The following is a 25292-nucleotide window of genomic DNA, read 5'->3' on the forward strand; positions in this document are numbered from 1 at the left end:
TAAAACGTTGTAAAGCTACATTTATTCGGTCAATGTTACATTTACAGTGCATTTGAAGTCTTTACTTTATTTTAATTTTTTTATTTTAAACTGCCATCAAATTAAGTCGACGAAGTCATTTTTTTCTGCTGTTTCCTGGATGTTGCTGCCCCCTTCTGGACATTTCCTGTATTTCTAAAATAAAAATAAAAAAACAGAAACCATCATCAGACACAATTTGTTTGCTTTCTCGGCTCTAATAAACATGAACGGGTGCACTCACTTAGCTTTTTTTGTTGTCTCAGGATACAGGATGACCACCTCCTCCTCCTCTTCGTCACTGTCTAATATCTCCACAACATCCACTTAAAGAAAAAAACTATTTCACACAGGGCTGGGAAAAAGTATTTGTCCCCTTAAAGATTTCTTCTGTATTTCCTTTAGTTGTCACATTTAAATGTTTAAGATCAAACAAATTTTAACATTGGATACAGATACCCTTAAAAAATACAGAAATGATGATTTCATTCATAAAGCAATATAAGTTATCCAGACCTACTTGGCCCTCTGGGAAAAAGTAAGTGGCTCCTAAACCTAATAACTAGTTGTGCAACCCCTATTAGTAACAACTCACATCATAATTTGCGGTAACTGGCAATAAGTCTTTAACTTCACCCCTGAAAAAATCTTGTCAAACTCTAATTTAGAAAAATGTTTTATTTCAGCCACACTGGATGGGTTTCGAGTATGAACAGCATGTTTATGGTTATAATGCAGTATCTGAATTGGACTTGTCAGTGTGTGCATGTGTGTATGAATGGGTGGATGACTGAATGTTGTGTGAAGTGCTTTGGGGTCTCTGGGGACTTGATAAAGCGCTATACAAGCCATTTACCTCCAGACTTTGGCTAGGCCATCCCAAAAGCCCATTTAGCTTTGGATCATTGTCTGCTGCTGAACCAAAGAGTGATTGGTCCTAAGGTCCTGTCCTGATGGCTGGACATTTTCCTGCAGGATTTTCTGGTACAGATTAAACTTCATGATTCCATCAGTTATGGCAAGTGTATGATGGTCTGTTTCTGAGATGTTCTGATAGTTTTAGGTCAGATGTAACATGACACACGTTCCAAAAAATTCCACTTTTGTTTTTTCAGTCCACAGAAACTTTTCCCAAAATTCTTGAGGATCATCAAGATGGTTTTTGAAAAGGTGAAAACTGGTGCATGTTTTCTCCAGCTGTGGATTATTTCTCTCACGTTGGTTCACTGTCACCCCAAAATTTTAGAAAAGGCTTTGTAACCCTTGTTTGTTCTACTGTTTTTGATTTTTCATAGGTGATGTGTTGCTTTTTGAGACCGTCCAGACGCCAGAGAGGTTCTATTTAAATTATTTTTTACAGTTAGACCCAGATTTGGGCTCTGCATGCCACCACATTGGATTTGAAATGAAACAATTACAACGGAATTGAAGTGCAGACTTTAATTTAGGTTTAATTCAAAGTGTTGAACAAAAACATGTGATTAAACATGTAGGAATTGTAGCTATTTTTATGCAAACGCTCCTCATTTCAGGGGCTCAAACGTCATTGGACGAATAAACATAACCCTAAATAAAATGTTACTTTTCAATATTTTGTTGAGAATCGTTTGCAGGCAATGACTGCCTGAAGTCTGGAACCCATTATATCATCAAACGCTGGGTTTCTTCCTTTGTGATGCTTTACCAGGCCTTTACTGCAGCTTTCTTCATTTGTTGCTTGTTTGTGGGTCTTTCTGCCTTAAGTTTTGTCTTGAGCAAGTGAAATGCATCATCGATTGGGTCGAGATCTGGTGACTGACTCGGCCATTGCAGAATATTCCACTTCTTTGCTTGAAAAAACTCCTGGGTTGCTTTTGCAGTATGTTTTGGATCATTGTCCATCTGTACAGGGGAGCGCCGTCCAATCAACTTTGCTGTATTTAGCTGAATCTGAGCAGAAAGTATATCCCTATACACTTCAGAATTAATCCGGCTGCTTCGGTCTTTTGTCACATCATCAATAAAAACAAATGACCCAGTGCCATTGGAGGCCATGCGTGCCCATGCCATCACACTGCCACCAACATGTTTTCACAGAAGATGTGGTGTGGGTTGGATCATGAGCGGTCCCCCAAACTTTCTTCTTCCCATCATTCTGGTACAGGTTGATCTTCTGTCCAAAGAATGATGTTCCAGAACTAGGCTGGCTTCTTCGGGTGTTTTTTGGCAAAGTCAATTCTGGCGTTTCTATGTTTGAGGCTGATTAATGGTTTGCACCTTGTGGCAAATCCTTTGTATTTACTCTCATGAAGTCGTCTCTTTATGGTAGACTTAGATTCTGATACACCTACTTCCTGGAGAGTGTTCTTCACTTGAGTGGATGTTGTGAAGGGGTTTTTCTTCACCATGGAAAGGATTCTGCAATCATCCACCACTGTTGTCTTCCGTGGACGTCCAGGCCTTTTTCAGTTCCCAAGCTGACCAGTGCACTCCTTTTTTCCTCAGAATGTACTAAACTGTTGATTTAGCCACTCCTAACATTTCTGCTATCTCTCTGATGAATTTCTTGTTTTTTTTTAGCCTCAGGATGGTCTGTTTCACCTCCATTGAGAGCTCCTTCGACCAGATGTTGTGTGTTCACAGCAACAGCTTCCAAATGCAAACGCCACACCTGGAATCAACTCCAGACCTTTTAACTGCTTAATTGATGATAAGTTAACAAGAGAAGAGCCCATGCAGCCTTGTTATTTTTTTTTTTTGCAGCCTTCTGAGTCAATTGTCTAATTACGTTTGGTACCTTGAAAAAGAGGCGGCTACGTATTAAGGAGCTGTAATTCCTAAACCCTTGCTCCAATTTGGATGTGAATACTCTCAAATTACAGCTAAGAGTCTGCACTTTAAGCCCATATTGATTATATAATTGTATCCAGAATATGTTTTCGTAAACAGCTAAAATAACAAAACCAAATATTTCTGGGGCCAAACCGTATATCTTCATGTCAAGTAACAATCAGGCCTCGGTTTGGCTTTTGAAATTGACCTCTTCATGTTCTACAAAATGTAGCCAGTTGATGATTCAACAAGGACCAGGTTGGTTTGGATAGCTTGTTTGCATTAATGAATGCAATCATTTAAAATCTGCTTTTCGTATTTACTCAGGTTATCTTTATCCAAAATAAAAATGTGCTTGTTGATCTGAAACATTTAAGTGTGACAAAAAAGTTAAAACAGAAAAAAAAATCTTTAAGTAGGCAAACATTTTTTCACAGCCCTGTTTTTTACAACTTCCTTTAAGACTTTTGCGTCATCTGAAATAATAACCAAACCTTTTCTGCTCTTGTCGTCTTTGTGCTGTTCCTTCTCCATCTTTGTCACTTCTGCCACGCTGTCCCCTCCACTGCTTTCCCCATCATCCTCCTCCTCCTCCTCCAGGCCCCAGGTGTTGCGCAAACCCTCCCCTATCTGTCCGACCCCTGGTACTGGCACCAATGGGGATGGCACCCTGATTAATGGGGTTAAGGAGGCTTACTAACAAAGATATAAGACACCCTTTTTTTCCCTCTGTTCTCATTTAAGATCAGTTCAGGATACGTTTGAGGTGGAGCTTCGGCTGTCTGGACAATGCTGCTGACTGTTTCGCTGACATCTGTCATCTCCACGGACGTCTGGTCCATTTTCAGAGCTGTGATCCGCTCCTGAGGCATGGACTCTGCAAAACCACACCTACCACCTGCTTTCCTGGAAATTACCAAAACAAAAGACATTTCTGAAATGATGTAAGGGGATTTTCTAGAGGTGGGACCAAGTCACTGATTTGTAAATCACAAGTCTCGAGTCTTTTTACCCATGTCTCAAGTCAAGTTCAAAGTCAAGACATGCAAGTCCTAAACTTAGAATTTGAAGTCTTTAGCAAGGCATTTGACCAAATGTGTAATTTAATCAGGTTCACGTTACAGAAACTGGATGCTCACATAATAATCAGAGGAAATCTTTCACTTTGAAGGAAATAATGCAAATATTACCATGTAACTTTGCTTTTCCAAACGTTGCAAGCAAATCTTTTTGGGTTTATATTTCAGTGCGAGTCTGCAACACTTTGACCATGTATTTCAAATTATTATCTAGACTCCATAATTTAATCCGCAAGCGAAAAGAATAGTCAGTTGTTAAGCTAACATACATTAGTCGCTATATTAGCTTTAAATAATTTAGATTTTGTTGCCTCTCTATCTATAGTTTTAAGCACACATGAAATTCATTTCTTTTGGATCACTTTGTAAAAATTAAATGATACAAAAATTAAATGATACATAATATTTTTGATGTGTCAGACCTGGGGATTACGGGTATTATAAACTATATATAAGGTATTATAAACTAGCTGGGATTTAAAAATGACACTTTTAACTGATTTAAGAGATGTTTAAGTGACACTTTATAGCATGCATAAATGTATTTTATTTATTTTGCGTGTGGGAACAACTTTTCCTGTTGAAACCAAAAGGAAATTTAAATAATTAGTTCCAACACCCCACCCACCCCTCTACATGCACCGCACTAAAAATCACATTAATCCTAAACAATAACACCCAGGCTGAAGTCACCGAGGTGGTTAAAAAGCTCCGCGGTGGCAATGCTTCGGGGGTGGAGGAGATCCACCCTGAGTACCTCAAGTCTCTGGATGTTGTAGGGCTGTCATGGTTGACACGTCTCTTCAACATTGCGTGGCGGTCGGGGACAGTGCCTTTGGACTGGCAGACTGGGGTGGTGGTCCCCCTTCATAAGAAGGGTGACCAGATGGTGTGTTCCAACTACAGGGGGATCACACTCCTCAGCCTCCCTGGTAAGGCCTATGCCAGGGTATTGGAGAGGAGAGTCCAGCCAATAGTCGAACCTCGGCTTCAGGAAGAGCAGTGTGGTTTTAGTCCCGGCCGTGGAACACTGGACCAGCTCTATACCCTCTACAGGGTGCTCGAGGGTTCATGGGAGTTTGCCCAACCGATCCACATGTGTTTTGTGGACCTGGAGAAAGCATTCAACTGTGTCCCTCGTGATGCCCTGTGGGGGGTGCTCCAGGAGTATGGAATCGGGGGCCCTTTATTAGGGGCCATCCGGTTCCTGTACGAGCGGAGCAGGAGTTTGGTTCGCATTGCCGGCACTAAGTCGGACCTGTTCCCGGTGCATGTTGGACTCCGGCAGGGCTGCCCTTTGTCACCGGTCCTGTTCATAACTTTTATGGACAGGATTTCTAGACGCAGCCAACGGCCGGAGGGGGTCTGGTTTGGGGACCAGAGGATTTGGTCTTTTCTTTTTGCAGATGACGTGGTCCTGCTGGGCCCCTCTAGCCAAGACCTACAGCATGCGCTGTGGCGGTTCACAGCCGAGTGTGAAGCGGCTGGGATGAAGATCAGCTCCTCCGAGTCCGAGGTCATGGTTCTCGACTGGAAAAGGGTGGCTTGTCCTCTTCAGGTTGGAGGGGAGTTCCTGCCTCAAGTGGAGGAGTTAAAGTATCTCGGGGTCTTGTTCACGAGAGAGGGAAGAATGGAGCGGGAGATCGACAGACGGATCGCTGCGGCTGCCACAGTAATGGGGGCGCTGTGCCAGTCAGTTGTGGTGAAGAGAGAGCTGAGCCGAAAAGCAAAGCTCTCAATTTTCCCGTCGGTCTACGTTCCTACCCTCACCTATGGCCATAAACTTTGGGTCATGACCGAAAGAACGAGATCACGGATACAAGCGGCTGAAATGAGCTTCCTCCGTAGGGTGGCCGGGCACTCCCTTAGAGATAGGGTGAGGAGCTCGGCCATCCGGGAGGGGCTCGGAGTAGAGCCGCTGCTCCTCCACATTGAGAGGAGCCAGTTGAGGTGGCTCGGGCATCTATACCTGATGCCTCCTGGACGCCTTCCTCGGGAGGTGTTCCAGGCACGTCCCACCGGGAGGAGGCCCAGGGGACGGCCCAGGACACGCTGGAGGGACTATGTCTCTCGGCTGGCCTGGGAACGCCTTGGGCTCCCCCTGGAGGAACTGAAGGAGGTGTCTGGAGAGAGGGACGTCTGGGCGTCTCTGCTGGGTCTGCTGTCCCCGCGACCCGGTCCCGGATAAGCGGAAGACGACGAACAAACGAACGAACGAATAACATTGCTAGAAACATTGCAAATGTGACATATTAATGAAACGAGTAAGAATGCTCCAGCCGCGGTTCCATCGTGACAAACCTTTAACGTTCGGTGTAAGATGAGGTCACAAGTCATTGGTGTAAAGGTCCAAGTGGTTTTAAGTCTTTTGTGATTATACCACGTCAAGTCTAACATCATTAAATTTGTGACTTGAGTCTCTGGGGTTTTCTGTGTTCAACTAGACAGTAATAGAAGAATCCCACAGCTCACCTGGCAGTCTTGTCATTTAACAGCGCCTTGTTGATGAGCTCTGTGATCTCAGACACCTTGACGCTGGCTATTTTACTGCATCTCATCACCTTCAACAGCACAGAGAGAAAAGAACATGGTGAGGTAATTGACTCAAATAATATGAAAATAAGTGGACTCACACCTTTATTAATAATATCCGCAGGGGAGCAATCACAGGCATGATGCAGTCATGGCCCACAACACTAACAAGTTTAGCTATTCTGCTTTAGTTTACAGTTTGATGGAGAATCTTGAATTACCATAACTAACGGTACATACAAAATGACTAGAGATGCACCAACCAATGAGCCAATTTTCCTTCGATCGGCTTGGGCTGGTGATTAGCAAGTCAGACGCTTTACTTTGATGCACCTTTTTGGGTTTAACCCCTTGTAGAATATTGTAGCTAACTGAAATCAATTCAAATTGGAAGCAGCAGGTCAAATCTCACAGAAAACTGGAAATCATTGCACAGTATTGGCCAGAAAAAGGCTGACCGGTGCATCTCTAAGAATGACTGTGGCCTGAATGTGCTGGAGTTTCTTGACAATCTTACAGATAAAACTATTTTGTATATTTGTAATACATTTTCCCATTTTGGATGTCTTTAGTGCCACCAACAGGAGCCATAAAGTGGCAACGGCAGGAATAGGAATATCTTTTCTGAACCTGAACCCCAAATATGTAAATAAGTACGACACATTTATTTGGCAAACATATTTTATATATAAGTGTTTTAAAGTGAAGGAAAGCAAGGTTGACAAGATAAATCTTGGCGCAGTGATCTGAACACATGTTCCACAGATTTGGAGCAGCCAGTGGAAACATCTGAACACCTTTTCAGGTGGACACTGGTTGGCTGAGCACTGTTATCCATCGTGTTTGTGGATCTTTAGAAGACAAATTAAACCCAGTTTTGGAGAACGCCTTTGAAACAAAAGTTCAAACTGAAAGACGATGAAGAAGCACGATGGCATTTTAGTCTGGTCACCTGCTCTTTCAGTAGCATGATGCCCCCGCTGGACTGAATGGAGCAGATCTCTCTGTGTTTGTTCATGGCAATCATCAGCAGGCCGTCCATCACTCTCTCCTCCCGCTCACACGGGTCCACCAGCAGGTACGTTCTGCAGAGAGGGCAGCGTTCACATGACAGGACTCCAATTTAACTACTATGTAGTAGGAATGCACGATATATCGGCATTAACTTCGGTATTGGCCGATGTTGGAAACGTCATTATAAAGAGGGAAAAACACCAAGATTGTTGGGGGAACCAAATGATGCATTCATTAGGTCACGTCAACACATGAACAAATTTAAAATATTCATACAGCAGAATCTGTTTTATTTGTTCAACTAAACCAGCAGAAATCAAAAGGGCCCTATTGCTGGATTTTGTGGATGGAATATGAACATGAATGTGACTGAAATGTACGGGGCCGTTTTATGTATTAGACGTACCCGTGGAAGATTTAGGTTTAAAGTGGTGTTTTAATTTGACGAACCTGTTTCTTCTGACTGGAAGAAAAAACATTTAATAGTTCCGACTTGATTCTCATAGAGAATCTGTGGTGGGAACTAAACATTAGGGTGATGACTAGGAGACCTTCCAAACTCAAATACTTAAAGCTCATCACTAAAGATAAATCACAAAATTACCAGTGGAAACATGCCAAAAGCTGCTCAGCAATTTTAAGAAGGGTTTACTTTAATGCCAATAAAGATGTTTCCACTCATTATTAAGAATGGTATAAATAATTTCTGACATGCCTGGTTTTAGTAAAACGTAAATAAAAATCGATAAATTATTTTTTACAAACTGATTTCTGGTTTTATCAGAAACAGACCTGTTGGTTGAATGAAAATAATTTTAAATTGAAATCTGCCAGGGGGACGAACAACTGAGGGCTTTAAGTTAAAGTTCCTTTACACAATATAAATGAAAATAAACAATTACATTATTTATAAAACCATTTCGTGCTCAACAAGTACAAAACTTTCAAAGGTTTGTTTCTGACAGCTGAGTCAGTAAGTCTAAATGGACAATTATTAAACCAAGGTCTCCTGCAAAAGCGCTGAGGGGTAAACACCTAATTTTTCTGCTAGAAACCTGTTGAAGGTGAATCTCAGATGCCCAATGAGATTTCCTCCCTAATTCTGCAACCTGAAATTGCTCTGACCTGCCCGGTCTATGCTTTTAACCTGCTTTCAGTTTTTGCTGCATAATTAGGCACAAACACGTCTGTGAGGATACCGTTTATGTGCATGTACAGCTCCCAGTTGCCCTGCATGCTATGTTTGTCCAACACACCAATGCACTGAATGCGGGTTCCTTTAATGACAGATTGGGCTGACTCAATCTGAAGTTGAGAGGAAATTGTAACAGAGGTCTTGGGACACATTGAGAGGGGAACATTAATGGTGGAGCTTTTAAAAAGAAAGCTGTCTGATATTTGCGTTTATTTTTAGAGGTAATACAGAAACAGACACGAAAGTAGATCCTCACCCCTGCTGAAAGAAGGCAAAGCTGACACTGATGGGCATGTGGTAGATACTCAGAGGAATGGGGTCTCTCTCCTCTGGACTGTACTGCAGACAGACAAACAACCATCATGCTGTGAAGAAGTAGTCTGACTTTAATGTCTCTGCTCAGTGGACTCGGCTGACTCACCACTGTGATCTCCTCCCCTTGGATGCCGACATCAGGGCGTCTGAAGTGGCACAAAGCGCTGATGGCGGCGACGCTGGCGGCATCCATCAGGTTCCCGTCGTTATTCAGCGTGTGGACGTCCACTCTGACTTGCCACACCTGGAACACAACCACAGCATCATTATCGCACAGAATGCATGGCTCTTTTGGGTTATTTTATAGGTGTGTGTGTGTGGGAGTGTGCCTTATATGTTCCCTTCAGAATAAAAGCAAAGCTCTTATTCTGAAGGGAATAGATATAAAACATACTAAGTCAAGTGTTGTGGAGGACACATTTGAAAAACACAATCATACCATGGAGATTTTGCCACCTTGTGGCAAACATGAATATTGCCATACACAGAATGAGTGACTCATCAGTTTATTAACACTACAAAAACATTGCAAATGAATTTAACTTCCCAGTGCAAAACCCTTTATTTGAGTACAGCTCATCAGTGGGGTGAAATCCCATGTTAAAAAAAGCAGCTTTAAATAAAATCTCAAGTGGCCACAGCTTTGAATAACCTAATTTTGCCAATAGGACAGCACTTAGTTGACATTTATAACATTTACAAGGTTGGAGCAGTCAGAGAGAAAAAGGGATCTTTAACTATTCCTCTTTGTACATTGGCTGTAGATCATCTAGAGTCCTTGGTCCTCTCTCACATTCTGCTCTTCAGCTCTCCCTGCATGTTTTCTCTGGTATTTAGGTCTGGGGAGTGAGATGCTCAAGAAATAGGCTTGATTTTGTTTAATGTGACTATAATGATTTGGCCACATGTTTTGGGTTCATCATCTTGCTGACACACCAAATGTTGACCCATTTTGTTTCAGATTACTACTAGAGTTCACCAAATTTTTATGTAAAATTTCCCGATTATCCAAAGAGTCCATGATGCCGTGCACCCCGACCAGTTTCCCAGGGCCCTTAGAAAAGAAACTGGCCCACAGAACCACAGATCTCCAGCTATACTTACGAGTGGGCATGAGGAGCTTTAACACATATTCATCCTTCATTGTTCTGCTCTTTCTTGAGCAGAACAAGGCCAATGGATCCTTTTACCAATATAAATTGAATATATTGAAAATATATATTAAATGCTCAAAGAGCCACACGTTGCAGAACGTTGATGCTGCAGTTTTCTAACAAGATTTTGAAGGCTTTGTTGCTCCCTGACTACCCTGCTCACTCTGTGTGGACAGATCAGTATGGCTCCTAATCCAACCTAACGGCAAGTGGCAAAAATAAGGGTACCTCTGGGAAACAGCACGTCTGAAGTTCCTGATCTATTTAAAAATAACGTGTGAATATAAAAAAACAAAATACACCAGTTATGTTTATTTTAATGTTATTGGTAGGGGTACCAATTACTGTGCCACCAGTGAGTTTGTTAAAAACAGTTATTTCCTAACCCAGCATTTTTCTTTTCCCACTGAATAAATAAGCCTAAATTAAAGGACCGTTTTTTTATTGTGGCTTTAAATTGTAAAAAATTAAAATATCAACTTATTTTAAAGCTTTTTGCACATCTTTATCAGGGATGTCATTAAGTGTGGAGGGCACTGTACTGAAGTAAATATGAACATAGCCAGAAACTAGTAAGGTTCTCTAAAAATAAGCAAACTAAAAAGTTGGGAGTTTTACCAAAATAAAAACAGTCCCTGCCTCCTCAGCTGGGATCTGAGGAGTTTAATTGCAGGTGTTTTGTTGTCTTTCTGCGTATGAAGTGTGTGTCTCGCCATGTGCATCACCTTTTCTCCAGACACCACACACAGGGACTCTGTATCAATGCACTTGGAGTTCCTCAGGCATCTCTCCAGCTGTCTGTTCAGCTTCACTGACAGCTCTGACTGCCTGCAGGGAGACAAAAATCCCACGTATCATTTTCTGCTCCAACAGGCCGACTAAACCCTTTAAGGCGTAATGAAACGCAGAGGGTAAACAAGAAGGGATGAAAAGCCACGCTGTGTGTCCGATCTGTTCGTAGAACAACAAAATCCTCGGGTTGTCCTCACCTTCCCTGCTCGAAAGCTGGGGAGGCCATCGGTGACAGCTCCAGGTTGAAGAACATGATTCCCTCGTTTGGACGACTTTCCTTAGGCGCCACCAGCTCACACGACACCTGGGCCATGACCCTGAGAAGCACAGACACTCAGACTCAGAGGGCATAATTCAATCAAAAACTAAATCAAGTTTGTAAAACCACCTTTAGCTGTAATTACAGCTGCAAGTCTTCTGGGGTATAACTCCGCCAGCTTTGTACATCTAGATACAGGAACTTTTCCCCCATTCTTCTTTGCTCTGACAGACTTATTTCTAACACAATAATATGCTTTAATCTAAACCCCCATAAAACAGGTTTTCTTCCAGGATTATATTCTATTTAGCTACATCCATCTTCTCTTAGACTCTGACCATCCCCACATCATAATGCTGCTACCACCATGTTTCACAATGGTGACGGTGTGCAGTGTTTTGTTTGCAGGCCAGAAACGTACATTTTAGTCCCATCTGACCAGAGCACCTTGTTTGCTCTGAAACCTACTGGACCTACGGCAAACTGCAGCAAACCTCTGAGGCCTTCACAGGACAGTGGATTTATACTAGGTTCAAATTACACATGGGTGGACACTATTTAGTAATAAGGCAACTCCTGTAGGCAGTTGGTTCCACTGGATTTCACTAAGGGGTATCAGAGTGAAGTGGGTGGAATACATTTACACACCACAATTTTCAAACTATTATTTGTAAAGAAAATGTGTAGGTAAAAACCATGTATCCTTTCCATTTCAGTTATGCACTGCTTTGTTTGTTGTTCTCTGAAACACACCTTTCCCAAAAACATTAAAAATGAACATAAAACTGTAAAAAAGGAACAATTTCCAGTTGAAGTAACAAAAACGGGATATTATTTTAGTTTATAAAATGTCCGACCAGAGAGGACAACATTCTGGATCACTGTTACACCACCATCAGAGACGCTTATCACGCCGTCCCACGTGCTGCACTGGGCCAATCCGACCACATCATGGTCCACCTGATTCCTGCATACAGGCAGAAACTAAAGCTCTGCAAACCTGTTGTGAGGACGACAAGGAAGTGGAGCAGTGAGGCTGTGGAGAATCTCCAGGCGTGTTTAGGCTGTACAGACTGGGATGTGTTCAGGACTACTACCAACAGTCTGGACGAGTACACAGAGGCTGTGACTTCCTACATCAGCTTCTGTGAGGACAGCTGTGTACCATCATGCACCAGGGTGAGTTACAACAACGACAAACCCTGTTTCACAGCCAAACTCAGAAGGTTAAGACTGGATAAGGAAGAGGCCTTCAAGAGTGGGGACAAAGACATATACAGAGAGGTGAAGTACAAGTTTGGCAAGGCAGTGAAAGAGGCCAAACGACTGTACTCTGAGAAGCTCCAAATCCAGTTCTCAGCCAACGACTCTGCGTCTGTCTGGAAAGGGCTCAAGCAAATCACCAACTACAAGCCGAAAGCCCCCCACTCCATCAACGACCGACGCCTCGCCAACGACCTGAACGAGTTCTACTGCCGCTTTGAAAGACAAAGGGACAGTCCTGCAACCATCTCCCACGACGCCCCCCAACAGCTGCAGCCACAATCCACCACCCCCACCTCCCCAACCTCAAGAGGGGCCTTGGCACCTCCAACCCCCACCCGCCCCCTACCCACGCCGAGGACGGCTCTTTCCATCCAGGAGAGGGACGTCAACAAACTCTTCAGGAGACAGAACCCCCGGAAAGCTGCTGGTCCGGATTCTGTCTCACCAGCCAGCCTGAAGCACTGCGCTGATCAGCTGTCTCCAGTCTTCACAGACATTTTTAACACCTCACTGGAGACATGTCATGTGCCAGCCTGCTTCAAGTCCTCCACCATCGTCCCTGTTCCCAAGAAGCCAAGGACCACAGGGCTTAATGACTTCAGACCCGTCGCCCTGACCTCTGTGGTGATGAAGTCCTTTGAGCGCCTCACACCTAAAAGACATCACCGACCCCCTCCTGGACCCCCTGCAGTTTGCCTACAGAGCCAACAGGTCTGTAGATGATGCAGTCAACCTAGCCCTTCACTTCATCCTCCGGCACCTGGACTCCACAGGAACCTACGCCAGGATCCTGTTTGTGGATTTCAGCTCTGCCTTCAACATCATCGTCCCAGTTCTGCTACAGGAGAAGCTCTCCCAGCTGAGTGTGCCCGACTCCACCTGCAGGTGGATCACTGACTTCCTGTCTGACAGGAAGCAGCGCGTGAGGCTGGGGAAGCACATCTCTGACTCCCTGACCATCAGCACCGGTTCCCCCCAAGGCTGTGTTCTCTCTCCTCTGCTCTTCTCCCTGTACACCAACAGCTGCACCTCCAGTCACCAGTCTGTCAAGCTTCTGAAGTTTGCAGACGACACCACCCTGATCGGACTCATCTCTGATGGTGACGAGTCCGCGTACAGATGGGAGGTGGACCATCTGTTGGACTGGTGCAGCCAGAACAACCTTGAGCTCAACGCTCTAAAGACAGTGGAGATGGTTGTGGACTTCAGGCAGAACCCAGCACCACCTGCCCCATCACCCTCTGTGACTCCACAATTGACACTGTGGAATCTTTCCGCTTCCTGGGAACCATCATCTCCCAGGATCTCAAGTGGGAGCCAAACATCAGCTCCCTCATCAAGAAAGTCCAGCAGAGGATGTTCTTCCTGCGGCAGCTGAAGAAATTCAACCTGCCAAAGACTATGATGGTGCACTTCTACACAGCCATCATTGAGTCCATCCTCACCTCCTCCATCACCATCTGGTACGCCGCTGCTACAGCCAAGGATAAGGGCAGGCTGCAGCGTGTCATTCGGTCTGCTGAGAAGGTGATTGGCTGCAGTCTACTGTCGCTCCAGGAACTGTACACCTCCAGGACCCTGAAGCGGGCAGGGAAGATTCTGGCTGATCCCTCCCACCCCGGTCACAGACTCTTTGAGACTCTCCCCTCTGGCAGGAGGCTGCGGTCCATCCGGACCAAAACCTCACGCCACAAGAACAGTTTTTTCCCATCTGCCACCAGCCTGGTTAACAAAGTCCGGAAACCACCCTGACATTCTCTCTTTCCCCCACACCCCCCCTTTTTTGCTGACAGGACACCTGTAACCTGTAACTCTATGCGTTACATTAACGCTCAGCTTGGACTCCTGCTTACTTGCACTGCTTTACTTGCACAATGATCATCCTGCACTGTTGTATTGCTCTTGCATCTTATACTGCTCTACATTTACTCTCACTCACTTAAAACTGTGCACATATATTTATATTATATTGTAGATATGTTTATACTGTTTAATTTGTACTGTATTGCACCGACTATGCCAAAACAAATTCCTTGTATGTCCAAAAACGTACTTGGCAATAAAGCTTTTCTGATTCTGATTCTTATGCTTGAAGAAAATATAGCAAAGATAACACAGCAGCACGTCTAAAAAGGAGTAAAAGTATTGTTAAGTATAAGGAAAAAGCACGAGATTAAATGAGTTCAAATGGAAAACTATAGTTTCCAACAGGAGCAAAATATAAATAAACTGGAATAATTAACAAGCATAAGATAGTGCATGTTAAATATTAAGAGTATTTATTAAAAAAGAAAAATGTTTATCAAGCCATTATTTTTGGATTTTGTTTTATTTTTGGCTATTTCAGTCCACCGTAAAGGATTGCCTCCACAGGTAGTATAAAAGTCTGGAACGTGTTTTCATAGCTGGATCAAACAGATAATATCAGATCTAAGCAGCGTCTTCGGTCCAAACTTGTTTGCTTTAGTTCTAGTACTGAGATATTAACATTTCACCATACCCTCACCTGGTTTGTCCCAGATCCACAAAGCAGCATCCATAGTCAGTCCCAAAGGTGATTTTTATCTTCCTGTAATCATACGTCTGTCGGCCATCCAGGCGCTGCAGGAGGAGACAGCAGGCAGGTTAAACTGTATGTTTTAAAGCTCTGTCATCTGTTCTACCAAATCAGGAAGACATCCTTCCAATCAGATGCTGCAGCTCTGTTGAGCATGTTATATAAATTAAGCACAAAAGTTAGGAAATTTGTGTTTTGTTGATTATTGGTTGTTGGCTTATCTTATTCCATCGGAAAGCCTTTTTTTTTTCTTTTCTCCTTATATGGTGCCATGTTTTTAAGGAGAATGAATTTCTGAGTTAAGCATCAGAGATGAAGCAATTGGTGGCAATCTCGGTGCAGAGAGATATCAGGATGAGATTCTGCAACCGGTGGTAATCCCATAGCTCCACTTTTGGAGACCATACTCTTCCAATATGTCAATTCTTTTTCCCACACAGCCGGCTTTATCAGAGGCTACCTCCAGACCTTTGGAGTAGAGAGGAGGCAAAGGCTTGCCTACAGTCCTGACCTGAACCTCACTGAACGCTTGTGGGATCAGCTTGGACGTGCTGTTCCAGAATGACCAATACAGACACAATGGCTGACGTCCAACAAATGCTGGTGAAAGGTTGGGATGCCATTCCACAGCAGCGTGTTGCCAAGTTGTACTCAACTCTGCTGCACAACCTAAAAATGCATTTTTCTTGCAAATGTGGCCCCGTTTAAAGGGCAACAGTATGAGATTTACTGGCCAGACGCATGGTTACAATAAATAATTAACCCAACACATTTTGTGCCAAGTATATTTTAACTTACAACTCAGAACCAAAATGTCTTATTTTCCTATATACCTCCCTAATATCACATTTAGGTTTAGAGACAAACCGGAAAGGACATTTCTTGACAAGAGGACTTAAGGGTGCACACAGGGAAATCAGATTTACATTGAACCTCTCATCTTGGGTACTGGGTATTACCTGAGAGTTTGGAAACAAGTCACTCTGGATACGATTGGTGTTTACTGTGTTCTCTACAAATAAAACGTGTGTGTGGATTTTTTAAAACAGCTCCCAACCCAAGATCACACACTGGCTAGTCTATTATTTCTTGCGAAATCATATTTGGATTCAGGTTAGGGTTAATTTTTACCATTTCCGGGACAAATAATTAATGATTTTACTCAAAATTACCCATTATGCCATTCTGACCGACCACCCAAATGAATGCACTTCTGTCTCCTCACTTCTCCATAAAACACGCAAGGAAATGATACAACATTTTGGATGTTCTTAGTTGGATTCCCGTACTAAATCGTGAAGCATAGTTGCTTTCTGGCGTCCTAAATAGATTGAAATTGAAAGATGTACAATAAAAACGCACCTTTTTCTCCTCGATGGCTTTTAGTAGGAAGTCCCGCTCACAGTTGGACAGCGGCGTATCCTTCATGTTTCAGGTTTATCTGTTATATTCAGAGTTTAAATTTCACTTCTCAGCAACCATGCGTAGTCTGTGTTTACACGCTGCGAGCATGCGCGGGTAAACACGGTTTACGGCATTAAAGCTACACAGACTAAATAACAAAATATATTAACATTATTACACATTTGAACCCCGATTTTGGTAAAACATTTCCAACTGAATGAGTTGTTGAGCCGAACACAGCCACAAATTCTATTATCTACCCAAAATAAAGCTAATTTCAATTTACGACATATGCTGCCTTCAATGCAAGCAGGAAACCTGGTAACTCCAAGCGCTAGATTGCTTCATTTTTGGTCTCTTTCTTAAAGTAATATAAAGTACAGTGTAGAACTAAGGGGATATCGTGGACTCAAAACTAAAACGTTAATGAAACTGTAAAGACACAACGAAAATGTATTTTATTTTTTTCATTTACACATTCGCACACATGGTCCTTGCCCTTATTGTTTTCCCTAATATTTATTTATGCTATATAACACTCAGAAACATTAAACATAAAAGAAACATCTAAACTCAAGCGACGTGTACGCCCATAACAGACTTAGTCTAGCAAAAAACATTTTTTTTTAAATGTGCAAATAATAAAACCTGATATTTTGTGCATCGATAAACTTATAAAGTGCCAATTTTGTGCACACAAGATAAATCCGATTTTTGCCTCATTATTTGTGGGTTAAGGCATTTCATGTGATAATATTTGAGCTATGTTGCGTTTACTATAGACAGGCGCTATTGTTCCCCTGTCCATGAACGCATCACTTCAGTTAGCCTGGCATCACCGATATTCGGACCAAGCGGTTTCTCACGCTCCTCTCGGAAATCTCTTTTCCTCCCTGTTTCTTACTGAAGCGGGATAACTGCACAGGACTCTGACACGTAGAGGCAGATTTTAAGGATTTTTCTCCTCTTTTGTCGCAACACCTCATAAGGTTAGTGTTTGGTCTCACTGAGTCTCTGCACCCCTTCTAGTGCGACATTACTGCTAAGTTACCCAGCTAGCAGCTGCTATTCATTCATTTTTTTTTTTTTAACTATCAAAACAAAACCGTGTGAGCATGTTTCACTTTTATTTAAAATAGCATACCTTCTGCTTTGAACGCCAATGCGTGTTTAATTACGGCGCTGACCATCTGAGCTCAATCGTTTTATCAGCTAAGCCCGTGTTTTTGGAAGGTCTGCTGTTTGCGAGTGGCGCTCCGCGCTGTTAGCATCAGACAGCGGAGCAGGTGCCGCGGACACAGCCGCTCATCTTAAAACCGTTCGGGCCACTGCGGTCCTCTGTGGCGGCCATGTTGGCTCCACAGCCACGTCCTGTCATCCGTATTTTATCTGAGTATATGCTGTCAGTCAGAGCGCTTTGTAACGAACAAATGAAAATGGACGACATCGGCAAGGTTGGACATAAGTTTGTACTGTTTTCGTAAAATAAGTTGGAAGGATGACCTGTCTGTCTAACTAACAGACTGGTTGTAGAACAGAAGGAGCTCATGTGCTTTACTCCATCATGAGGTTAACATGCCCTGTCACATGTAGCTCAACAACCTAACTTAAATCAGTGCAGCTTTTATGCATGGTATTTGAGGTTTAGTACAAAACAAAAGTCCTAAATCATCTCCCATGACTATGTTTTATACATATAAATTGTGTTTTTCTTTTTTTCTTTTTTTTGTCTTTATATTTTCGCTAGACTTTCCCATGTTTTTATTGGCTGTTTCCGGCCTGTTTTTTGTTTAAGCCACTTAGAAATAAGCTTTAAAAAAATCAAACCCTAAAAAAGCGGTTCTGCTCTTTATAGAGTAATACTACGAGTATAAAAACGTAATATTTTCTGGCTAAATAGTTGGTTAGTTAGCTTGCAGTCAGATGCTTTTAACACATGCTGCTCTTTGGATATCAACTATTGTCCTAAAAAGTGCTATTTTTGAGAGAGTGTTGGTTGTCTCCTTTAGTTTCCACACTATGACTGGCCATGTTTTTCGCAACTAGAAATGTTTCCAAATTCCCAAATTTGTCTGTCATGTAAGCGATGGAAATATGGAGTTCCCTTCTTCTAGCCAGCTGACCAGCAGTGCGCATCTATGGTTGGGCGAGGAAAGAAATCTTTGGTCGCCTGGGCCCTTTTCTGGTATCCATATCATTTTTTTTCCCCCATCTTACTGTTGGAACGGCATGATGGAACATTTTAGTGGATCTTGTAACAAAAAGTTTTTAGAACCCTGGATGCTGGTTATCAGTCCATGTCTAGTTAGATTATTAAAAAATTACAAAGATAGCACAGCCCGACAGGGTGATTTTTCTATTTTATTTCTTTTCCTGCCATGTTGCACCATATTTTATAATTGAGAGAAAAGCTTGTGGCCAGTGAGTTGAACTCTTCATTTTTATGAATCGTCTTTAGAAATGATCTAAACAATAGGAAGTCTGTTTAGAAACTATTCTTAAGAAGGGGAGGCCAGAATATGTTGCTGTAAATGCCTACCTGGATAGAAAACATGCAATAAATTGCTAATGGATTTTCCTCTCCAGGGCATGAACCTTAACAATATTGCAGCAGCGGTTACTAGCTGGGATCCGGTTACTGGTATCAAGTGAAATCACTAAAACGTCCTGTCAAACCATTCCTAATGTTTTCAATAGTTTTGATGAGATCCATGAGGAAACTGGCTGTATCCACCAGATGGTGACAGTGCAGCTCATCCATGTCCTCTTGCTGTGCAATGCTGGTCAGCTGGCTGAAAGACAAAATAATGTTTGTGTTGTGAAAAACATGGACACTTATACTGTTGCAACTAAAGGAGCGCCATGTAATGTTTAAAACTACAGCTGGGGAGCTGCGAGGAGCATATGTGTAAGGTAGATGACTGCAGGTTCTACACAGACAAATAGCCTAATTGTTGAACTTGTGTAATTTAATAAAGAGAACGGCCAAAAACGTAATGTTCTTCACAATAAGCAAGTTTACTGGAAAACTACTAAACTTAAAATGTGTTTATTCGAGCCCTTTGCTTATTTTATGCCTAACCCTAACCCATATTAAGTGTGGAGTCATCAAAATTGCCCTGAGATAATAACTAAGGTAATAATTAATAGAAAAGTAGAGAAAGGGATATCATGAGTTTATGCCTATTCTCACAGGTAAATGTTAAGAACAGCTTGCTGTAGTGAGGTCATATTGGTGCCTGTTGGTTCATCCCTACATTTCAGGGAGCCTCCAAGAACCAATTCATCACAACGTCTCTTCCAGCTCTGCTTGTCTCCTGTGATTGTCCTCTTTAGTGATTCTGTTCAGACCGAGCTTATAGATGATTGTTAAACGGTATAGAGGTGAGTTTCCAACTGCCTCCTCTGTTGGTAACAAGCAGATAAACGTCCCAAATGAAAAATGTGATATATCAGGGGAAGCCAGGTGCCCTGCCAGCATCTGCAGTGTGGATTTTAATTTCCTGCTCCTCCACGGAACGGAGCCAGGCTGAGCCGATCCAGATGAAGTTACTGATATCTGTTATTATAGGTCTCTTAAAGGCATTATTAAGCAGATCTTCCTTATTGTGTTTGCATGTAGCTCTGCAATGATGCAGTCATAAAACCGGAAGACTAGATGAGGAAAGCTGCAGTTAGTTACAGACTTTCAGTGTTTCTTGGAGATTTTCCTGGAGTGTTTCTTGGAAAAATTTCACAGAACTGCTGCATCTTTTATGTTTCTTCCAGACTTATAAGGAAAGTGTATGATAAGGACGTCAGTGTGAGACAGGAAGCAGACATGTGCATGTACATGACACGAACATCTCTCCATAAATAAGATCTGTGTCATTCATCCCCACCCCCCAAATCTTCTGTCCTCCTGCCCCCATCAGATGAAGTTAGATGGAGGCTGGGTGTGGCGCCTGCTGTTCCTGTCCTCTTTGATTGTAGCAGCCTCTGCGTCCAGTGATGAGCATTCTGAGTCCGACGTTTTGGAAGGTGATATGGGCCTAGATGAGGAGGAACTGAAGGTTCTCATGGCAGATGATGACGAAGAGGAGGAGGCAATGGTGATGGATGAAGAGCAGTTTGATGAGGATAAAGACGAAGCTGAAGCCTCTGAAATTGATGCTAATGTCACCTTCCAGGTCAGAACCATGTCCACAGTTAAGGGCATATTTCGAATTTCAACCCTTGAGCTTGTTTTAACATTTTAATTATTCCCATGAATCCCAGGTAACTTACAAGACTCCCGTTCCCACCGGAGATGTCTATTTTGCAGAAACGTTTGATGATGGATCACTGGACAGGTAAAATAAGGTTTTAATAAAAACCGTGATTGATCAGCACTCTCTGTTATTGAGTGCTTAAGGTAAACCTGCCCAGGTTTCCATTCCTGAAAGAGTTTTTAATGTTGATCTGGGCAGATGGCAGCTGTCAAAAACAATGAAGGAGGATGCAGACGATGACATCGCCAAATATGATGGTTTGTAGCCTTTATCTGCTAATCTCTACTGTGTGTGTTATTTCAACATACAACAGGCCCACATCCCCCCCTAATGCCCCTTTTCCACCGGCTTTGCTTGGGCCGACTCTACTCCACTCAGCCCGTTTTGCAAGTGTTTCCAGTATTGGTTTTTCCGGCCCGGTACCTGCTGAATTGTGACCTACGCAGTAGCAGGTGCAGCTGGGCCTGAGCAGGTACTACATGTGAGGTGAACAGACTGCGGTTCACTGATTGGCCATGGAACCAGGGGAAATGAGAAGGTTTTCAAAGAACTACTACAGAGAACTTAATAAAACTCCAGAATGACTATGGTAATATTATAAATCCCAGTGGCCAGGGCGGGGCAAATATAATTTTACTATTTACAAATCATAAACCATGCCTGAAGGCTGAAAGAAAAGAGAAAGGAAACATCATCTTTCTGGATTACAGGCAGCGGATCACACCCAAAATCAGCTGTGTAGACATATACAATAATACAAACACCGTGCGGGCTGCACGGTGGTACAGTTGGTAGCACTGTTGCCTTGCAGCAAGAAGGTCCTGGGTTCGATTCCCGGCCTGGGGTCTTTCTGCATGGAGTTTGCATGTTCTCCACGTGCATGTGTGGGTTCTCACCGGGTACTCCGGCTTCCTCCCACAGTCCAAAGACATGCCTGTTAGGTTAATTGGTAACTCAAAAATTGCCCTTAGGTGTATGAATGAGTGTGTGCATGGTTGTTTGTGTGTTGCCCTGTGACGGACTGGTGACCTGTCCAGGGTGTACCCTGCCTCTCGCCCATAGACTGCTGGAGATAGGCACCAGCTCCCCCGCGACCCACTATGGAACAGGCGGTAGAAAATGACTGACTGACTGACAAACACTATTTATGGTTTTATTTTCTATTAATTTCTTTTTACCGTTTTACGCAGATTACTTTATTGTGTTAATGTCACACGGTAACGTCAATAGCGACAGTGCACTACACTGACGGCTGGAGGTAGGGCTTCAAGCCATAACTCCACCCGTCAGTGGAAAGACAACAGGTTCTGTGCCAAGTGGAGTAGAAACATCCTGAGCTGGGACCTTCAGTGGAAAAGGGGCATATATGTGATGTAAACAGCATTTAGAACAACTTCTCTCTTTGTGGCTGTCTAAACCATTCTTATTTCTGACTATATTTTTGGTGGGGTTTCTTGTGTGTTAACCATCCTCCCCCTTGTCTGTTCGTCTCCAGGAAAGTGGATGGCGGAGCCGCTAAAGGAGAATAAGGTACCAGGAGACCAGGGCCTGGTGCTCAAGTCTCGGGCCAAACACCATGCCATAGCTGCGATGCTGGACAAACCTTTTGTCTTCCAGGATGAACCTCTGGTTGTCCAGTGAGTTCATGCGACAGCAACATGCAGGTGCTAATGATATTAAGGGAAAAAAAGCAATGTGAGAGTTGAGTAAATTGTATTTTAATTACAGGTATGAGGTGAATTTCCAAGATGGTATTGACTGTGGTGGAGCATACATCAAACTGCTCTCAGACTCGGGCAGTCTCAGTCTGGTCGGTATACGTGTTTTATGTTCTTTACTTGGCCTGACTTTAACGTTTTTTATGGTAATTTATCTAGTGAGGAGTGCAGTAACTTCTAGATGTAACAAACCGGCACCTTATGAAGGGATTTACAGGGGTTGGACAATGAAACTGAAACACCTGGTTTTAGACCACAATAATTTATTAGTATGGTGTAGGGCCTCCTTTTGCGGCCAATACAGCGTCAGTTCATCTTGGGAATGACATATACAAGTCCTGCACAGCGGTCAGAGGGATTTTAAGCCATTCTTCTTGCAGGATAGTGGCCAGGTCACTACGTGATACTGGTGGAGGAAAACGTTTCCTGACTCGCTCCTCCAAAACACCCCAAAGTGGCTCAATAATATTTAGATCTGGTGACTGTGCAGGCCATGGGAGATGTTCAACTTCACTTTCATGTTCATCAAACCAATCTTTCACCAGTCTTGCTGTGTGTATTGGTGCATTGTCATCCTGATACACGGCACCGCCTTCAGGATACAATGTTTGAACCATTGGATTCACATGGTCCTCAGGAATGGTTTGGTAGTCCTTGGCAGTGACGCGCCCATCTAGCACAAGTATTGGGCCAAGGGAATGTCATGATATGGCAGCCCAAACCATCACTGATCCACCCCCATGCTTCACTCTGGGCATGCAACAGTCTGGGTGGTACACTTCTTTGGGTCTTCTCCACACCGTAACTCTCCTGGATGTGGGGAAAACAGTAAAGGTGGACTCATCAGAGAACAATACATGTTTCACATTGTTCACAGCCCAAGATTTGCGCTCCTTGCACCATTGAAACCGACGTTTGGCATTGGCATGAGTGACCAAAGGTTTGGCTACAGCAGCCCGGCCGTGTATATTGACCCTGTGGAGCTCCCAACGGACAGTCCTGGTGGAAACAGGAGAGTTGAGGTGCACATTTAATTCTGCCGTGATTTGGGCAGCCGTGGTTTTATGTTTTTTGGATACAATCCGGGTTAGCACCTGAACATCCCTTTCAGACAGCTTCCTCTTACGTCCACAGTTAATCCTGTTGGATGTGGTTCATCCTTCTTGGTGGTATGCTGACATTATCCTGGATACCGTGGCTCTTGATTCATCACAAAGACTTGCTGTCTTGGTCACAGATGCGCCAGCAAGACGTGCACCAACAATTTGTCCTCTTTTGAACTCTGGTATGTCACCCATAATGTTGTGTGCATTTCAATATTTTGAGCAAAACTGTGCTCTTACCCTGCTAATTGAACCTTCACTCTCTGCTCTTACTGGTGCAATGTGCAATCAATGAAGACTGGCTACAAGGCTGGTCCAATTTAGCCATGAAACCTCCCACACTAAAATGACAGGTGTTTCAGTTTCATTGTCCAACCCCTGTAAAAGCTCTATGTGGTGAGGCCAGTCTACCTGTAATTCCTAAAATTAAACTGTAGTTTGAAACAGCGTGGTGTTTGGCCCTAAAAATTCATTATAAGCTAGCGCTATGCATGTGGTGAAGGGAAGGAGAGTTACAATACTGGTGAACTATGACTGCCGCTACAGGAAACCACTCTCTCCTTTATTTGGCTCAGACAGCTGAAGCTTATTACTGAGGCTAAAAATACAGGAGAAACATTTGGAAAGAGTGATTATTGATTGAAAGTGATCTGCGGACATTAGCAGACTTTTTTAACAAAAATCTGCTGTAAAAGAAAGCATTTTCTTACCTGATTGACTTTATACTCACAAACAACCACAGCGATCACCTTGGTCGGGCTGTTTACTCCCTCCTCGAGCTATCTGTACTAGCTGTGCACTCTTCTCTCAACTTCAAGTTGTTCCTTTCTTTAAAATATATTTACAGAGTTGGATTTCTTGAAATCAGGATCAATTATGGTCACCTGCCGAGAAAAGTCTGAAAATTAGTCTGAAAAATTTGTTTACATACAACTAAACCAAAGTTGGGATATTTTTCAAGATTTTTGCCAATCCTAAATATGCCACGCTTCGTGTGTCTTCTGATTGTTCTGTCATGAACTTTTAACAGTCAAGTCAGTGACCGAGGTCTGTTATGGGAAATTACTTGCCTTGTTGAATTAACAGAATGCTATGCGGCAACAGATGTAAGATCACTGCTGAAGTTTTTCCTAATTGATGTTAAATAAATATTAAAGTCTCGATAAATCATCTTCATGTGAGGTTACCATAATAATCTGAAGCCCTGACATTAACCAGATTGTTTTGTAGTATGTACTGATGAGTAAGAATCTAAATTTAATAGGGAATAGATTTGCCTATTGTTGTCAACTTAATAACTTTCACTTGTATTAAGCTTCTGGATTAATTAACTACCTTGATTGGCTTTTAATGTCCTTTAAATATATTTTGTCAACAGACTTAAGGACTTATTTCTTGCAGTAAGTAGCAGATGCTGACACAAAGGTCTGGGTCTACTGAAAGTGCACCACCCTTAATTATGCCAACTGCTGAGTTTGTGGTTTCAGTTAAATATTGCCAAATTAGGAAGGTCAGCCTGAACTGTAACTCTGCAGATTGAACGCTTGTTGGTTACAGTTGATTCGTTCTTGTTTTCTCCTCCAGGAACAGTTCCATGACCGTACACCCTACACCATCATGTTTGGACCTGACAAATGCGGAGAGGACTACAAACTGCACTTCATCTTCCGCCACAAAAACCCTCTGAACAAAGACCTGGAGGAGAAGCACGCCAAAAGGGCCGACGTGGACCTGAAGAAGTTCTACACCGACAAGAAGACTCACCTCTACACCCTGGGTATGTAGCTGATCGATGAGGAGCCTTTGAGTTTTCATCGTTTTCTGT

At 42.9% G+C, this 25292-nt stretch overlaps 2 protein-coding genes across 3 annotated transcripts in view; one reads left to right on the plus strand and one right to left on the minus strand.

The window, feature by feature from the left end:
* Positions 1-18191, minus strand: exosc9 (exosome component 9). 2 transcript variants are annotated; one of them, XM_047364911.1, is made up of 13 exons: positions 17541-18191; positions 16355-16433; positions 14942-15036; positions 11108-11227; positions 10844-10946; positions 9071-9208; positions 8906-8988; positions 7393-7525; positions 6381-6469; positions 3589-3735; positions 3324-3499; positions 263-344; positions 1-174 (listed from the first exon to the last, which is right to left on the minus strand). In XM_047364911.1, the coding sequence occupies exons 2-13, from the start codon at positions 16418-16420 to the stop codon at positions 102-104; spliced, it is 1305 nt and encodes a 434-aa protein (XP_047220867.1). In that variant the 5' UTR covers positions 16421-16433; positions 17541-18191; the 3' UTR covers positions 1-101. The 2 variants fall into 2 exon arrangements, with proteins under 2 accessions (XP_047220867.1, XP_047220865.1); XM_047364909.1 differs by lacking the exon at positions 17541-18191 and having other exon boundaries at positions 16355-16616.
* Positions 17206-25292, plus strand: part of clgn (calmegin) — a 15882-nt gene continuing 7795 nt past the window's right edge. The window contains exons 1-7 of the mRNA XM_047364908.1: positions 17206-17385; positions 20311-20565; positions 20654-20727; positions 20845-20903; positions 22142-22283; positions 22375-22456; positions 25052-25244. Of these exons, the coding sequence (XP_047220864.1) occupies positions 20311-20565; positions 20654-20727; positions 20845-20903; positions 22142-22283; positions 22375-22456; positions 25052-25244 (805 nt within the window). The 5' untranslated portion in view covers positions 17206-17385. The remainder of the gene's footprint in view (positions 17386-20310; positions 20566-20653; positions 20728-20844; positions 20904-22141; positions 22284-22374; positions 22457-25051; positions 25245-25292) is intronic.

Source organism: Girardinichthys multiradiatus, chromosome 5, assembly GCF_021462225.1.
Source record: "Girardinichthys multiradiatus isolate DD_20200921_A chromosome 5, DD_fGirMul_XY1, whole genome shotgun sequence".
Classification (NCBI taxonomy): domain Eukaryota; kingdom Metazoa; phylum Chordata; class Actinopteri; order Cyprinodontiformes; family Goodeidae; genus Girardinichthys; species Girardinichthys multiradiatus.

What these genes read in the sequence shown, in the direction of transcription:
- exosc9 (XM_047364911.1), bottom strand. Translation starts at nt 16,420, where the DNA reads ATGAAGGATACGCCGCTGTCCAACTGTGAGCGGGACTTCCTACTAAAA. An exon ending in CCAGCTTTCGAGCAGGGAAG is followed by an intron (nt 10,947 to 11,107) that starts GTGAGGACAACC and finishes GTCTCCCTGCAG; the next exon opens with GCAGTCAGAGCTGTCAGTGA. An exon ending in TTTGCCTTCTTTCAGCAGGG is followed by an intron (nt 7,526 to 8,905) that starts GTGAGGATCTAC and finishes CCCTCTCTGCAG; the next exon opens with AACGTACCTGCTGGTGGACC.